The sequence below is a fragment of the Lepidochelys kempii genome, chromosome 6, assembly GCF_965140285.1.
Source record: "Lepidochelys kempii isolate rLepKem1 chromosome 6, rLepKem1.hap1, whole genome shotgun sequence".
NCBI lineage: Eukaryota > Metazoa > Chordata > Testudines > Cheloniidae > Lepidochelys > Lepidochelys kempii.
The window spans coordinates 61,641,920-61,659,319 of NC_136385.1; the positions used below are offsets into that span (position 1 = coordinate 61,641,920).

Below are 17,400 nucleotides of genomic sequence, written 5' to 3' on the forward strand. Positions count from 1 at the left end.
GCTCTGAGTGTAGGGGGCACGACCTGGGGGCCCTGGACTATGTTTACGGAGGAGTAGCATGGGGCAGGGAACGTGTGCTAAGGGTGGGAAGTGTGGGGATTGGGGGGTTAATTGCTAAATTTAGGGGTGTCACAGGGATGGGGGACATGCGCTAATTGTATGTGGGGGTGTCAAGGTAGAGGGCTGGGGGATTGTTTTTCTTTATTCCTTTCTTTCACTATCCCCTCTCGCCATTTGTGTCTCTTGTCTCCCAGCCATGGCCTCAAGCTCCAGACCCTCATAACCGTGAGGCACGACAGCAGCGTTTTGCTCATTTCACTGAGCTTGCAATCATCTCTGTGCAAGAGATTGTGGACTTTGCCAAACAGCTGCCTGGCTTCCTGGAGCTCACCAGAGAAGATCAGATTGCTCTGCTGAAGACATCCACCATAGAGGTAAGAATCCAGCCACATCACCATTGACACCATACCAGAAGTATGGTTCTCTGGTGAATGGATTGGATTTTTTCTCCTTTGGCTTACACTGGGCCAGGTTTGAGCAGTCGCCCTGGGGAGGAGAGATGGAAGGAACCTCAGATATGGAAACACTTTTCCAGTGCCATCCTCTCCAAGCATGGGATACAGTAGGGAATGGGGCAAGAGTGCTGGCTGGGGAGAGCTCCCAGCTACTCCAGGTGCAGCCTATCTCTGCAGAAGGCACTGCTGAGGATGGGGCAGGATTTACTCTATAATTTAGAGGGCTACAGGATGGTGGTGACTTTTCTACATTGATGCTCCAGGACAAGCTGTAGCTTCTGTAACATTTTTGCTGGATTCACAGTCAAGCTCTGAGTGTCCCGTCCCGTCCCATCGTCGTCGTCCCCCCCGTTCCCCCCCCCGGCTCTGTATGTTTTAGGTGATGCTGTTGGAGACATCCCGGCGCTACAATCCAGAGACTGAAAGCATCACCTTTCTGAAGGACCTGAGCTATAATCGGGATGACTTTGCCAAAGCAGGTGAGCTGAAGCCCAGCTGGTGCAGCAGATAGGTTTTTCCTTTCTCCCCTCTGTCCCATGCTGTCCCGCCCTTTGCAATGCAGGCTTCTGGACTCAGGTACAGGGTTTAGGTGAGGTGTAGATGGTTGGGAACAGGAACTTGGCAATGCGCTGCTGGGACCTCAGTTCTCTCTTAATATGCAGTCGCAGTTCAGTTCAGGTATTAGACCCAAAGATTGTAGAGGAAACTTGGATGCCGAACTTTAATGATTTCCTAGCCCCTTCCAGCCCCATATTGGGAAATGTAGGAGACAGGGTCACCTGTCTCCACTGTCCCCAGAGAATAATGAGAGGGGCTTTTTTCCTCAACTCTTTCTAGGTTATATGGTTTCAGCTGCCTTACTCTGTTTGAGAAGGGGGGTTTAGGGCATGCATTGTTGTTAATGGTCACTGCATAGAGGGCATCTGTGGTGATTCAGAGTTGGAGATTCAGAAACCTAATGAATGCTGCTGTGACTGCTTGGAAATCCATATTACTTACCTGCCAGTGAGCTGTTCACAGCATCTTCTCTGGGGCTTGATTATCCAGGTAAGGGGGAGGGGGGCAGTGGGGAGGGCATGGGGGAGAGGACAGGACTAGGGAACGTAGGGTAATGGTCTCCCTTATTATCTGAAACTGGTGCTAGGTTGTTGGAGTGTGAGGCTGCTGTGCTGCACAATGCTTGTGTGTCTCATGGAGACCTCGCTGGGAGATACAGTTAACATGGCCTTGGTAGGGCTAGTATGTTTGAACATTCTGTGTTGTATTGACTCAGGTTGGGAGCTGTAGGAGAGGTGACACTAGGATGGCTATACAGTGATGGTGGTGAAGTGAACGTTATGCAGTAGCTCGTGGTTCAGTTTGACACATTAGGAAACCCGTGTGAGGTGCAAAGTACTATAGAACTGTCATTGTTACTCTGTGGTTTCAAATACTCTAAAGGCTGGGTATTTCAGAAATGCTGAGCATCATTAACTCCAGTTGAAGCCAATAGGAGCTGAGAGTGCTAATCATTTCTGAAAAGTCAGGCTTCAGCTGTCCATCCCCTGATTTTGTATCCCAGGAGTATCTGCCTTTAACTTGTGCCTGTTGCTGAGGCCCATATGTGGAAGTTCACCCTTCAGTAAGAATTTCCCTTTATGCTCTTGGGGTGCTCCCCAAGACTGTTGGTTCTGGGGATTTTGATTTGACTCATCCATGAGGGCTCCTGCTAGTTTACCAGGGGCAAACTATAGTGCTTGCAGATTCACTGAGAGTCTTTGTAAACAGGTCATCATCAGCATCCTGTCAGAGATGGATTTTATGATGTTTTCTATAATCCTATCCATGTACATGATGACCAGACTAAAAAAGTTAGCAGGTCCTGCTCCTGAAGGGTTCTGAATAAGATGGTCCTTAAACTTACCCCCTAAAAGCAATATTGAGGACTTCAACTCTTGCCCTTCTTCTGTAGCTTCCTCACTGCCCTTCATCCATTTCCTCCCCTGGCAATTACAGAAAAATAGCGGAGTGAAATTAGGAAAACTTTCCTGATTTTCAGACTACTTTTTCCCTGTCAGAGAAGGTATTGCTCAATGGAATCATCTCCTATGGACTACAATGGGAGTCCTGTTGCTTGAATATCTATAGTGGCAAATCTCTCCCCCACCAAGTGCCCTCCAACATACCACTTTATTTGCTTATGGCCAGAAGATTATGCCTAATCCTGTAGGACTCAGCTCTGGAGACAGTGGTCCATGGGGCTTAAGTACTGCAATCCTTTATGTCTACCAATAAAGATGCATGCTCTGAAAAATCTCTAGCCAATTCAGAATATAGCAGCGATTCTGCTCAGCAATACAGGTTGCCAGGAACAGATCACCCCGGTATGCACTCTCTGCACTGACACCCCAATAAAACTGAGTTCTGACGTTCTGATTTTCAAAGCCCTATGTGCACGGTTGATTGATTTAAATCAATTTTGGATATGATTTATATATGCAAGCAGGAAACCTTGATTTAAATAATAGATTTTAATCATGTTTTGCAGTTGTACATTGTAGTTATTGCAAAGAAGTTGATTTGCAACTAAATATAGCCTTTACATTAAATTTGGTGCTTCTCCTTACTAACCCAAGGGATACACTAAGCCAGGGGTTCTCAACCTTTTTCTTTCTGAGCCTCCTCCCCCACCCCCCACATGCTCTAAAAACTCCTCTGCCCACCTGTGCCACAACAACTGGTTTTCTGCATATAAAAGCCAGGGTTGGCATTAAGGGGTAGCAAGCAGGGCAATTGCCCAGGGCCCCATGCCCCAGTTGCTCAGGCTTATGCTTCAGCCCGAGGTGGTGGGGCTCAGGGCCCCAGGCTTCAGCCCCATGCAGTGGGGCTTTGGCTTTCTGTCCTGGGCCCCTGCAAGTCTAACTCTGGTCCTGCTTGGCGGACCCCCTGAAACTTGCTCATGGGGCCCCCTGGTTGAGAACTACTGCTATATGCTATGTAAACATATATTATAAAAATAAGTTACATTTATTCATATTCTTAATTTTTACATTTTTAATTTTTTTAAAAAATGGTGCAAGATGCATTTCTTATTTACTAGGTGATTATTAATTTTTTACTTGTGATTTTTGTCAAGGTCTATTTGGATGGAAATTCAAATTCAATTACAGGTACACAAAAAAACTAATTTTAAATTTAGTTTATTAAATTTAATGACCTTAAGTATGCTGGAAATAAGGAAAAGTATCAAAGTTTATCGAAACATGTTCTGCATTTAAAAACTAATTAAACAAAGGAAGTATTAAATCTGTAGTTAGTGAATTGAAATAATTATTACTGGTCACGAAGTCCTTCAAGATTTTAGAACTAGTAGATTTCGTCCTCTCACACCTAGTTTTTATTCATAGATTGGAAGAGAAAAACAAACTTTCCTACTTTTTCAACTGCCAATTGATTTCTTAAATTTTGAATTTTAACTGGTCATTGAACAGAATAAATTGAAGTGAAGAAAATATTCTCTTTATATTTGCAGAAGTCGTTACTGCTGTCAAAAGCTGGTTTAGCATTCAACAAACTCTGGTTCTGGGTTCTTACCACCAAATCAGTAATCTGACTTTCTTTAAAACTTGGTAGCAAATATGTACTGCTTTCGTATAATCATAGAATATCAGGGTTGGAAGGGACCTCAGGAGGTCATCTAGTCCAACCCCCTGCTCAAAGCAGGACCAATCCTCAACTAAACATCCCAGCCAGGGCTTTGTCAAGCCTAACCTTAAAAACTTCTAAAGAAGAAGATTCCACCACCTCCGTAGGTAACGCATTCCAGTGTTTCACCACCCTCCTAGTGAAAAAGTTTTTCCTAATATCCAACCTAAATCTCCCCCACTGCAACTTGAGACAAGGAGTAATGGTCTCAAGTTACTGCTTTGTATTTAGTTTAAAGGAATTTAGTAGATAATACGTTTATGCCCTCCCATAGGTTGTCAATTTTACATTTAATTTTAAATTACAGGTTTATTTTTAAAAAATTAACCTGTATTTAATTTAAATTAGAAAAAACTCATCTCCCCCACTCCCCCAATCTTGTCTGAATGGGATCAGCCTCGTTACCTGAGAGATTCTCTCTGTCCCTCCATGACCACAACCTCCCCACACCAGATATGTTCAACTAGAACAAAAACCTTGTCAGATAGCATGAAACTTGTGCTTGCGGAAGACTAACCTTCATCTGAGCTGGACTGAAACAATGGAACTCACTGCCAAATGCAGTTAGAATGACCACTATTTTTGCATTTGGTGCTAAGTGCAAAAAAAAACCCCTCATCACTTCACTCCAACCTGCCTGCAGTGGAACCCCTATTTATACCAACATGATCACGTTTGTATAGAACTAGAATGGAATTCTAGTATTCTAGGTGAGGGTGTGCCAGTGATTTATAAAAAAGCTATTATAATAATTTCAGCATTACTTTCTATTCCATTCCTTATGCAACCAAACATTTGTTTATTTTTGACTGTTGCACACTGAGCAAAGATCTTCATGGACCTGTTCACAGTGAATCCAGCAGTGTGTATAAGTAGTTCAGATAATTATTTCCAACTTGGATTTGTCAACAAGGCATGTCATCTGCCATTGGGTGTTTGTCTAGCTTTGTTAGGACCTATTTATTCCTATTCTTTGTTTTCTGTATCTTAGCCAGTTTGAGCCATGACATAAAACTTTGCCTTTCTCCGCATGTGTCAGTTTCCGTTACAATGTCTTGTGAGGGACTTTGACAAAGGGTGATTTGAAAGAGGAGGTCAGTTTCATCAGCTGGCACACTCTTTATCTAGTATTTTGTAGACACACTCGAATTCTAGTTCATACCTCTTGGAGTTATTTTTTTCCGGCTGTTTGAACATTCAGGTGGACATGAGCTGCATTCAGTGCATGTTATCAAGCTTTCGCTTGAAACCATGAGGGCTTGAAACTTTTTAAATGAAAGCTGAGATTCTGATCCTGTAATGTAACTCCACAAGCTAGGAACTACACCACTGTAACAAAGCGGCCCTTGGTGGGACACTACTGGGAGTATCAATTCAGGACAAATTGCTTAGAGCAGGGCAGTCACAGCCCAAGGCTGGGGGTCCTTTGCACTCCAAACCAGCCAAACAGAGAGGACTTCGGTTTTACCCCACTGGCTAACTAGAATTCTTACAAGCAATTCCCTTAGACACTCCAGTTTCCCAGTATCACCACCAGCACCGCTCCTTATGGGGATGAATGGTTATGAAAACCAATACCCCAGTAAAAGAAAAAAGGTTCTCCCGATCCCAAAGGACCAAGTCCCACACCCAGGTCAATATGCAAGTCAGATGTTACCCACAAATCCCGCTGTTGCCAATCCTTTAGAATCTAAAATCTAAAGGTTTATTCATAAAAAAAATATAGATGAGAGTTAAAATTGGTTAAATGGAATCAAATACATACAACAGTTGCAAAGTTCTTAGTTCAGGCTTGTTGGGATTACTGCTGATTTAAATCAGTCAAGTTTCTGTAGTACAAACATCCCAGCCTGGATGAGTCGTTTAGTCCTTTTTCAGAGCTTCAGTTTCAAGCACAGTTCCTCCAGACGTCAGAAGCAAGATTGAAGACAAGATGGAGGAGATGCAGCTGCCTTTTATAGTCTCTTGTCATGCGGCCTGTTCTTCCTTTGTTTCAAGGAACATGGCTTGAAAGCCTCCGAGTTCTCTCCATCGGCATGTCCCTGCATGCCTTGCTGAATCATAAGGTGTATCTGCCATCTCTCAGTGGGTCAGTTGTATAGCTGATGGTCCTTAATGGGCCATCAAGCAGGCTAGGCAGTGCTGATGCCAAACTGTCTGGGGTGTCACCCAGAAGTATAGCACAAGTTTGAAATACAGATAGTATAGAGCCAATACTTAACTTTAAATACAAAAATGATACATGCATACAGATAGCATAATCATAACCAGCAAATCATAACCTTTTCATAGACACCTTACTTGACCTCCTTTGTACAAGATTTGCAGCCACTACAGGACCTTGGCTGCAACAATGATCTATATGGTCACAGTTCATGTCAATAACATCACACCTAGGCCTAGTGCATTAATCCCACTCTGCCTTCTAGTCTGTTGATGTTTTATTCTAGTTCATTTTTGATACCTCAGTCTTTGAATGTGCCTCATTTTTATTACTTGGAAAGGGTAGATCCAAGGGTTCCTTCCTTCCTTGGTGAAGACTAATGTGGAGAAATCTAGTTTCTCTGCAGTCACCTTAGGCACTGCAGTTGTTCCCATCATTCCCTGATGGCCCAGCAGATATTAGGCCTCATTTCCATGTTACTTATGGTAGTTTGTTCCTTTCTATTGACTTTATTTGGGTTGGATTTCCATTTTCAGAGGCTGAGTGGCTGGAATAAGCTCTTGAACTTGGCCACTTGAGTGGCCACTTAGTCTAAGGATTTTAATTTCTTCATTTTGGCTTTAGGGCCTGTTTGACTTACTTGGTTCAAGTTTCTATTTTTTAAATCTCACTTTCTAAAAGTGAGTGGCACTATGGTAAGTTTTTGGTAAATTCTTCAGCATCCTTTGGCAATGTTAAATTTAATCATATTGTGGTTACTAACTCTCGTGTGGATGGAATTATTTTAACAACTCCAGTTATTCCTTTTGGGAGTGATGGGAAATTACTCATCAACCCTGATCCCATTTCCTTGTGGAGTCCTGAGGGATCAGTTCCATAAACTTTGTTCAGTGAAATAAGACAAGAGTGGACTGAGGTATCATCATTCACTGAGAATGCCTAGGGATCTATTGCTGTATCTTTAAGACCCTACTTGAACTTCAGGATGATAGCCACAATTTTTGGACAAACTTGTGGATAAGCCATGGGAGGGGTGGAAATTGCAGAAAATAATGGATAATTATAATTATTTGCAGTAATAAGGTCCATTACTTTTCTGCTGTTGACTATCCAGGGCTAAGAGCAGCCGCTGACAGCTGCGGCTTGTGCAATCAGCCCTGCATACGGTGGGGAATCCCACTGTTGAAATTGCGGTGAAAGCTTAATACAATAACTCCTCACTTAACATCGTCCCGATTAATGTTGTTTTGTGGCTGATCAATTAGGGAACATGCTCCCTTGAAGTTGTACAATGCTCCCTTATAATGTTGTTTGGCAGCAGCCTGCTTTGTCCACTGCTTGCAGAAAGAGCAGCCTGTAGGGGCTTTGAACCAGGGTGGACCAGCAAACCCCTATCAGCTTCCATAAATTCCCTCTGTGGCAGCCACCCAGCAGGCTATCAATTGCTGGGCAGTTCAGCTGTCCCTTCCCCTAATACCCTGTGCTGCTCCTGCCTTGGAGCTGCTCCTGGGCAGTGCTAGGTTTACAATGGTGCCAGTGGCTCCATGGAGCCAGGCCCATGTTCAGAAGGGGCCATGGCCTGCTCCGCTTGCACTGCATCCTGAGACCGTGCTAGCCTGCTGTCTCCCCACCACCCATCTCTTGCTCCTCAGGCTGAGGGCTCATCTCTGCCCCCTGGTGCACCTCTGGCTCATCTCTGCTCCCCACCACCTGTAGGCCCCACCTATCTTCCCGAAGATGAGCTGCCTGGGACTGGTGCACAAGCCTGGCCAGTCTCCGCCAGGTGTGTGTGTCTGACAGTGTAGGGGGCTTGCCTGGGCCCCTCCAGGCAAATGGGTCCTGAGGGGTCCCAGCATGCAGGCCCCTCTCTCTGAGGACTGACATCCCTGCACCATGCTCAGTTACCTCTGTGGGGGCCCACAAAAGGTTAATCTGGCCCTGCTCTTGGGAGCCTCCTGCTTGCTGTGCAGGGGAAGGGGAAAAGAGGGGTGCTGATGTCAGGGTATCCCCTCCCCATACTCCTGCCCCCATCTCCACAGAGCAGGTGGGGACAGACATGACAGGGCTCACACTGGAGGGAGGCTGCTAGCAGCAGCTGCTGCCTCAATTTGCTGATCTACTTTAAAAGGCAGTGTACTTACAGTGGGGTCAGTGTACTTAAAGGAGCAATGCGCATCTCTCTCACACATTGTGAGTCTGTCTCTGTCATGCTGTGTCTCGTCCCTCCATTTGTGCTGCCTTGTGGAGTGTGAGGCTACATTAACACTGTGTTAATCCTTGAGGGCTCAGCCAAGTGCTAGTTCATCATTTAGCAGTAAGGCATTCACTGGGAAATATCCCACCCTCTGATTCCACTCCCTCAACCAAGCTTCACAATCATTGCTATGTACATTAAATTGTTTAAAACTGTGTGTGTGTGTGTGTGTGTGTGTGTGTGTGTGTGTGTGTGTAAAATATAGTCTTGTCCGGTGAAAAAAATTTCCCTGGAACCTAAACCTCCCCCCCTTTACATTAATTCTTTTGGGGAAATTGGATTGGCTTAACATTGTTTTGCTTAAAGTAGCATTTTTCAGGAACATAACTACAACATTAAGTGAGGAGTTACTGTATTTATTATTTGTATTGTTAAGCAAGGAGTTACTGTACATCCTGCAAATTCTTAGCATGCATAGGGGACAGCTTTCGGATTCAGAAAGTGAGGAAACAACTAGGGGGTCATCCATTTTGGATCTGGTTTTGACCAACAGGGCTGAATTAGTTGAAAATGTGAAGGTGATTGGGAACTGATCATGATTGGATAGAATTAGGGCTGTCAAGTGATTGAAAGAATTGTGCAATTAAACAATAGAATACTATTTAAATATATTTGGATGTTTTCTACATTTAAGTTTGTTGATTTCAATTATACCACAAAATGCAAAGTGCACAGTGCTCACTTTATATTTATTACAAATATCTGCACTGTAAAAAACAAAAAGTAGTATTAGGTGAATTGAAAAATACAAGTACTGTACTACAGTCTCTTTATCATGGATATTGAACTTACAAATGTAGAATTATGCACAAAAAATAACTGCACTCAAAAACAATGTAAAACTTTAGAGCCTACAAGTCCACTCAGTCCTATTTCTTGCTCAGCCAGTCTCTCAGACAAATTCGTTTACATTTGCAGAAAATAATGCTGCCCACTTCTTTACATTGTCACCTGAAAGTGAGAACAGGTTCACATGGCACTGTTGTAGCCAGCATCGCAAGATATTTACATGCCAGATGCACTAAAGATTCATATGTCCCTTCATGCTTCAACCACCATTCCAGAGGACATGCATCCATGCTGATGACTCATTTAAAAAAAGTGTTAATGATAGGAAAGGAGAGCTGCTCAATGCCTTCTTTGCTTCAGTCTTCTCACAGAAAAGATGTGACTGGATGACTAGAGAAGTTACCATAGACAATCGAGGGGAAGGGATGCAGATCAGGATAAGTAAACATGTCATATATTCTGACCAATTTGAATGAGTTCAAATCAGTGGGGCCAAATGCTATTCACCCGAGAGTACTGAAAGAATTAGCTGAAGAAATCTCAGAACTACTGGCAATAATTAAGGCTGTGTGTGTCACAGATTCCCTGACCTCTGACTTCTGCAGTGGCCAGTGCAGCTGGCTCCAGGCACTGCCCCTGCAGCTCCCATTGGCTGTGGTTCCTGGCCAATGGGAGCTGCAGAGCTGGTGCTCATGGCAGGGGCAGCACACAGAGGCCCCCAGGCCTTCTCTCTCTCTATGAGCTGTAGGGACATGCTGGCCACTTCTGGGGAGCTGTGCAGAGCAGGGCAGGCCAGATAGATTTGGTTAGGAGGCAGGGATACCCCCACCTAATGTAAATGCATTAGGGCATTTACAACCACTCCCAATAGACTAGACACAGCAGGAAGCTGGCTCCATCACATGGGGAAGGGGAAGAGGGTACAGAGAACATACTAATAGAGTTTGCAGATGACAAAGCTAGGGGGTGTGGTCAATATGTAGGAGGATAGCTAAAACTCAGAGGGATCCTGATAAATTGGAGAACTGGGCTACAGCCTCCAAAATGAAATTCAACAAATAAATGTGAGCTGCTACATTTAGGGAAGAAAAAACAAATGTACAAATAGAGAATGGGGGAAAACTGGCTTGGCAGCAGCACTGCTGAGAAGGGTCTGGGAGTTGTGGTGCACCACAACTTCAACAGGAGTCAGCAATCCTATGCTGCTGTTGAGATTAAACAAAACAAAACCATACCCCACCCATGCACCCACAAACCATGCAAATGCAATTTTAGGTTGCATTACCAGAGGCATGCCATGGGAGGCGATACTACCACTCTACTTGGCACTGGTTAGGGCTCAGCTGGAGTACTGTGTCCAGTTTTGGTCACCGATATATAGAAAGGAGGTAGAAAACCTGGAAAGGATACAGGGGTGAGTGACAAAGATGATTAAAGGGATGGAATGCAGCCATATGAGCAAAGGCTGAAGGACCTGGGTATGTTCAGTTTGGAAAAGAGGAGATATGAAAGCAGTCTTCAGATATTTGAAGGACTGCCATAAAAAGATGGAGAAAAGTTGTTCTCTTTTATGACAGAGGGCAGGCCAAGAGGCAATGGGTTCAGACTATAGTATAGTAGATTTAGATTAAATTTCAGGAAAAAACTTCCTAATGGAACAGACTGTCTCAGGAGGTTATGGAAGCTCCTTTACTTCCTTTTCAAAAGAAGGAAGGATAGCCATCTGTCTTTGATGGTTTAGACACAATAAATCCTGCATCTTGACTGGGGGCTGGACTAGATGAACATTGCAGACCCTATGATTCTATTACAGGATCCACGATATCATGAATTTAGAGCCTTATGTATCTTTTTAAAAATTTTATTTTCATATTGAATAGCAAACCATTCTGTCTTAAACCCATTATGGGATGAGGAGTGGTAGAGATGAGAGACTAGGGAAAATATTGGTGAGATTTATGAAATGGGATTGGATTCAAGGTAGGTGGCTTCTAGGTATGGATTTAAGGGGATGATGGTAGGGAGCTGGAGTGGGAGAGAGGGTTTTTTTTTTAAAAAAAAAAAAATATATATATAAACACCTAGGCTCTTGGCTTTTTGACAGATTTTTGGTGTAACTGATATGATTCTTTCATTTTAGCAATTACCTCTTAAGGTAGTCCAGAGGTATTTAAGCCTTTGTGGTATCATCTACCAATTACTACTGTTGGGGTCTGTGATGGGATAGTACACTACACCCCGCCTCATCCACAAACAGACCGCACTGAGGCCTTCTTGCTTGTCAACACCATTATGTAGTTTTACAGTGTTTTAATTCCTCCACCAATACACAGCAGTGTCTCCACACCTTTATGCACTGTATCTCAACTTTCTAACCCCTTCTCCAATAGGAGCAGAGCTAAGGCATCTACTCAGAGGACCCCTTTTGTTAGGCTCTCCTAGATTTCTGTTTTTCTCCTTTCCCACCACAAGCACACCTTCCTGTTCCCTTTTATACAGTTTCCCTGTTAATGGTCTAATTGGCTCACCATCCCTAATCTGGCCTGGTAATCAGGTACAGCTCTGTTCCATTGGCCTTCTCCAAGGAACCTAATAGTGAATAGAGTCCTGACTCAAGTGCTAACCCTCAGGACTCTGTCACAGAATCTAACACATGCTCCCCAGTAATGGAGCAGTATGAGGGAGGGACCCAGTTTCCCATTGGCCCTGGAACATATTGGGGTAATGCAGATAAGGGAACAGTTTCACCTGGGAGCTCTGCAGCAATGTGAGGAATGGGCCCCACCTGCTCCCCAGACAGTTTTCCCCCAGTAATTTACTGAAAGTCTCATCTTGGGGGTGAGAGGCAGGGAGCAGTGGCCAATGCTAATCCCCACCCTCTTCTTTTTTCTCTAGGCCTGCAGTTGGAGTTCATTAACCCTATCTTTGAGTTTTCAAAGGGAATGAATGACCTACAGCTCAACGATGCTGAATATGCACTTTTAATTGCCATCAACATTTTCTCTGCAGGTAAAAAGCCAGGAAGGGGACAGAGTAGCAGCACTGAATCAAAGGGCAGGAAGGATAGAGCAGATGTGGAGTCAGAAGCAAAGGAGTGACAAGGGTATAGGAGAGGGCGCAGTATCCTAGTATGGGTGCCATGGTAACAGTATCACATATGCTCTGAGTAATTATACTCAGACTCTGAGCTGCCTCCATAATGAGGGGAGTTCTCTACTGTTTCATGACCTCTACCAAATTAACTGAAATGTAGTCTCTCTTCTAGAAACCATCAGTTTACTGGTTTCAGAGTAACAGCCGTGTTAGTCTGTATTCGCAAAAAGAAAAGGAGGACTTGTGGCACCTTAGAGACTAACCAATTTATTAGAGCATAAGCTTTCGTGAGCTACAGCTCACTTCATCAGATGCATATCGTGGAAACTGCAGCAGGCTTTATATATACACAGAGAATATGAAACAATACCTATTCCCACCCCACTGTCCTGCTGGTAATAGCTTATCTAAAGTGATTTCCAGCACAAATCCAGGTTTTCTCACCCTCCACCCCCCCACACAAATTCACTCTCCTGCTGGTGATAGCCCATCCAAAGTGACAACTCTTTACACAATGTGCATGACAATCAAGCTGGGCTATTTCCTGCACAAATCCAGGTTCTCACATCCCCCCCACCCCCATACACACACAAACTCACTCTCCTGCTGGTAATAGCTCATCCAAACTGACCACTCTTCAAGTTAAAATCCAAGTTAAACCAGAACATCTGGGGGGGGGGGGGGTAGGAAAAAACAAGAGGAAACAGGCTACCTTGCATAATGACTTAGCCACTCCAAGTCTCTATTTAAGCCTAAACTGTTTGGTAAATGCTCATGTTGCTCCCTTGGTGTAGGGTAGTAGTGACCTCTAGTGGTCAGTGAAAGGTATTTTGGAGGGCCCATTACAGCTTGAGTCATTAAAGGGCCATGCAGAGAAGTTGTCAGATCAATCTTGTCTCTTCTTTGAAATTTACACCATGAGGGAATAGATATTTTCCTATTTTTCATTATTTCTCCCAGTAACTCTCCTGCAAGAGAGATTCTCCCATCCCTCCCTGATGGATCACAACCTCACATCTCCATTGGGACTGGAATGTGAGGCCCAGTGAGCTTGACCAGGCTGCCCTGGCTCTGTAACCTCCTGCCACAAAGTAAAATCAAACTTAGTCAATAACCCTTTCAAAATGTGGCTGATAAAGACAGACACAAGAAACTGATTCTCACAACTACTGCTGTCTTGCACGAGGCATCTTGGCTGTATGCTCTCTCATAGGGAGGCTACTGGACAAGACTCAGGGGGACACTATCCAGGGATTAGGACTAGCTTTAGCCTGCAATGTCAAGATTGGCCAGGCTGCCTACAGCTACCTACTAATGTCTAACCTGCTTCTTGGCAGACCGACCAAATGTGCAGGATCAGTCCCTGGTGGAGAGACTGCAGCACACATATGTAGAGGCCCTTCATTCTTACATTTGCATCCACAGACCAAATGTAAGTGCCTGGCTCAGTCCTGAAAAATGAATAGGCTCAAGTGTATGTGAGTTGATTTTATGATTGATGTGCTCCTCTAATTCCCCACTCTCTGAATGAATCTTCTGCCATCAGTGGTCATGCCCTGTTTCCTTCAGCTATTCCCCAATGGCCAGCAACCTCGTACCAGCCCCTACAGTGCCTCCTATTGGTAGAGGTTGGAGCTGGAGGAGTTGTGAGAAGAGCTGGGCAGAATGTTTTGGATGAATAGTTTGATGAAAAATGCACTTTTGGTTAACAAGCTATTAATGAATTGGGTGAAATTTGGCAAGTAGTTTAGGTCAGAACATTTTTGGAGAAATCATGGAAATGTAGGCCTGGAAGGGACCTTGAGTGGTCATCTAGTCCAGCCCCCTGCACTGAGGCAGGAACACAAACCTAGACTACAGGCCTTACACCTGTTCTTAAAACCTCTGATGGGGATTCCACAATCTCCCTTGGAAGCCTAGTCCAGTGATTTATCTATCCTTATAGTTAGGAAATCCTTTAGGTTAGATATTAGAAATTGCTATTCCTGAAGATTAATCTCATTACTTCTTAGCCTACTTTCAGGTGACATGGTTTATAACAGCCTTTAACATATCTGAAAAAACAGTTATCAAGTCTCCTCACCATCTTCCTCTCTCCCCCCCCTCGGATGGAGCATTCCAAGCTTTTTTAGCCTTTCCTCACAGGTCAGGTTTTCTAAACTATTTATCGTTTTTGTTGCTCTCCTCAGGACTCTCTCAAGTTTATCTACTTCTTTCCTGAAGTGGTGCACACAGAACTGGACTCAATATACCAGCTAGGGCCGCAACGGTGCAGAGTAGAGCAGGATAGTTACCTACCTTTTATGACATACAACACTCCTGTTAATACACCCCAGAATAGTAGCCTTTTTCCACAACTCCATCACATTGTTGTTTCATATTCAGTTTGAGAGACACTATAACCCCCAGATTCAGTTAGTTCCTTAAGTGTCCTAAGATGAATTTCATTAGGCCTTGCCACCTTTAATACATCTAAACTTATCTAAATATTCTTTTCCTGTCTGGTGTGTATTCTTCCCCCTTGTTAAATATCTAGTCACCGTTAATCTTTTCAGTGAAGACTGAAGCAAAATAGGCATTAAACACCTCAACCTTCTTGATGCATGTTATTAGCTCTCCTTCCCTGCTAAGTAGTGGGCCTACACTTTCCTTTCTCTTGCTCTTAATGTATTTATAAAAACCTCCTCTTATTGCCCTTTGTGTTCTTTGCTACATGTTACTCCTTTGTGCCTTAATCTTTCTGATTTTGTCCCTACATGCTTGCACTAATCTTTTTGCTCATCCTTAAGAAATTTGTCCATATTTTGTAGGATTCCTCTTTGGTTTTAAATTCTTTTGAGAGCTCCTGGTTGGAGCTATATTGGTCTCTGTGACAGAGGGCACTAACCTCTCATGAGCACCTCTAATTGGCTAGGTGTGGTGCTGCAATCTGTTTTCTCCTAGCACCCACTGTAGGCTGTCAACCTCATTACAGGGTATGCAGTGGCTCAGTCCTCCAACCAAATCACACAGTCCATATGATTAAGGAAACATACCCCTTCCAGGGTAACAAGTTTAACGCACTATCAACCTTCACGTGGGTCTTCAGCCCTGTCTCTGGGCCCTTTAACAATAAGGCTTTGTCCCTTTCTCACTTCTCCAGTGGGAAAACCCAGGCTTGCCAATTAACACAAATCCCAACCCAGAGACCCTGTAAACAGCACCCACATACTGTTGCCTCCACATCGCTGTTGCTATTTTCTGGGCCTTTTTTCACATAACCCCTTTCCTTTCACCCATTACTTTAGGGTTACAGTTGTCAGGTCCTCTTGTTCTCAGGACCAGTAAATCAGCCTATTAAGTGCTTCTGAACACATGACCCTTCCTTTCCCCCCTCTGGTCCTAGCTAGAAACTGACCTGCTCAGCTCTGCCTCCTGCAGTTCCTTTTATCTGAGGCTGCTATGCTTTGATTGGCTGCTTCTGTGCAGCCTTTCTAGGCAGTCCAGCAGGACCCACCTTTGCTGCTCCTTTCCTGGGCTGGGGTATGGTAGGACCACAAGGCCTCCAGCAGGGAGCCTCAGGCACACCCCGTAACAGCCTCTTAATAGTCTTTATATCTTTTTTTGCATTGGGATAGTTTGCTATTGTGCATTTAATATTGTCTCTGAGAAACTGCCAGCTTTCCTGAGCTCCTTTTTGCCTTAGATTTTCTTCCCATGGCATCTTACCTACCAGTTTTCTGACTTTGTTAAAGTCTGCTTTCTTGAAGTCCATTGTCTTTATTCTGCTGCTCTCATTCCTGTCCTCAGAATCATGAATTCTATCATTTCACAATCACTTTCATTCAAGTTGCCTTCATCCTTCATATCCGCAACCAGTTCCTCCCTGTTGGTCAGAATCAAGTCTAAATTGGCTGTTCCACTGGTTACTGCCTCCACCTTCTGAAACAAGAAGTTGTCTCCAGTACATTAAAGAACCTATTGGAAATTTTGTGTTTTGCTGTATTACTTTTCCAATAGATTTATGGGTAGTTAAAGTCCCCTATTACTATGAGGTCTTTTGTTTTGGCTATTTCTGTTATTTGTTCTAGAAATACTTCTTACACCTCCTCCTCTTTATTTGGTGGTCTATAGTAGACCCCTCATGATATTGCCCCTGTTTTTCCCCTTTTATTTTCACCCAGAGACTTTCAACTGGTCTGCCTCTCACCTCCTTCTGGATCTCAGACCAAGTATATTTTTAATGTATAATGCAATACCTCCTCCCTTTCCCCCCTGCTTTTCCTGCCTGAACAAGCTATACCCCTTTATATCAATATTCCAGTCATTAGATTTATCCTGCCAAATCTCAGTGATGACAATTAAGTATTAATTTGGCTTAGGTACTAATATTTTCACTTCTTCCTATTTATTCTCTCTACTCCTTGAATTTGCGTATAGACAGCTAAGATGATGAGCAGATTCCTTTACTGTTTCCCCTCTTGTTGCTCCTATGAATTTATTGTAATTTTTCATTTTACCTTCCACATTTAGATCTCTGTTAAGATCACCTTTTCTTATATCCACCTGTAGGCTTATGTTACCTGCCCCCTCTGAACCTAGTTTAAATCCCTGCTCACTACGTTAGTGAGTTGATGTCCAAAGATGCTCTTGCCCTTCTTTGTCAGGTGGAACCCATCTCTTCCCAGCAGTCCTCCTTCCCAGAACAGTATTCCATGGTTGAGGAAGCCAAAGCTCTTCTGTCAACACCATCTCTGCAGCCACTTTTCATTCTGAGACAGTTTTTCAGTCAAAATTTAGTTAGATTTATTCTACAAGACGTGAAAAAATTGAAACAAAAATTATTTCAGGTTGAACAAAACATTTTCATTCAACCCAAAATGATTTTTTCTCCAGTTTTTATTTTGGCCACCTAACTAAAA

At 43.6% G+C, this 17,400-nt stretch overlaps 1 protein-coding gene across 18 annotated transcripts in view; it reads left to right on the top strand.

Moving 5' to 3' along the window:
* The window catches only part of NR1H3 (nuclear receptor subfamily 1 group H member 3), a 61,917-nt gene that overhangs the window by 42,198 nt on the left and 2,319 nt on the right, over nucleotides 1-17,400 (top strand). For 15 of the 18 annotated variants that reach the window (XM_073348256.2, XM_073348257.2, XM_073348263.2 and 12 more), the window contains 4 exons: nucleotides 255-434; nucleotides 895-994; nucleotides 12,302-12,415; nucleotides 13,837-13,931. In XM_073348256.2, coding sequence (XP_073204357.1) covers nucleotides 255-434; nucleotides 895-994; nucleotides 12,302-12,415; nucleotides 13,837-13,931 — 489 coding nt within the window. Of the gene's footprint in view, nucleotides 1-254; nucleotides 435-894; nucleotides 995-12,301; nucleotides 12,416-13,836; nucleotides 13,978-17,400 lie in introns of all 18 variants that reach the window. The other 3 variants (XM_073348268.1, XM_073348267.1, XM_073348269.1) reach the window with 3 other exon arrangements.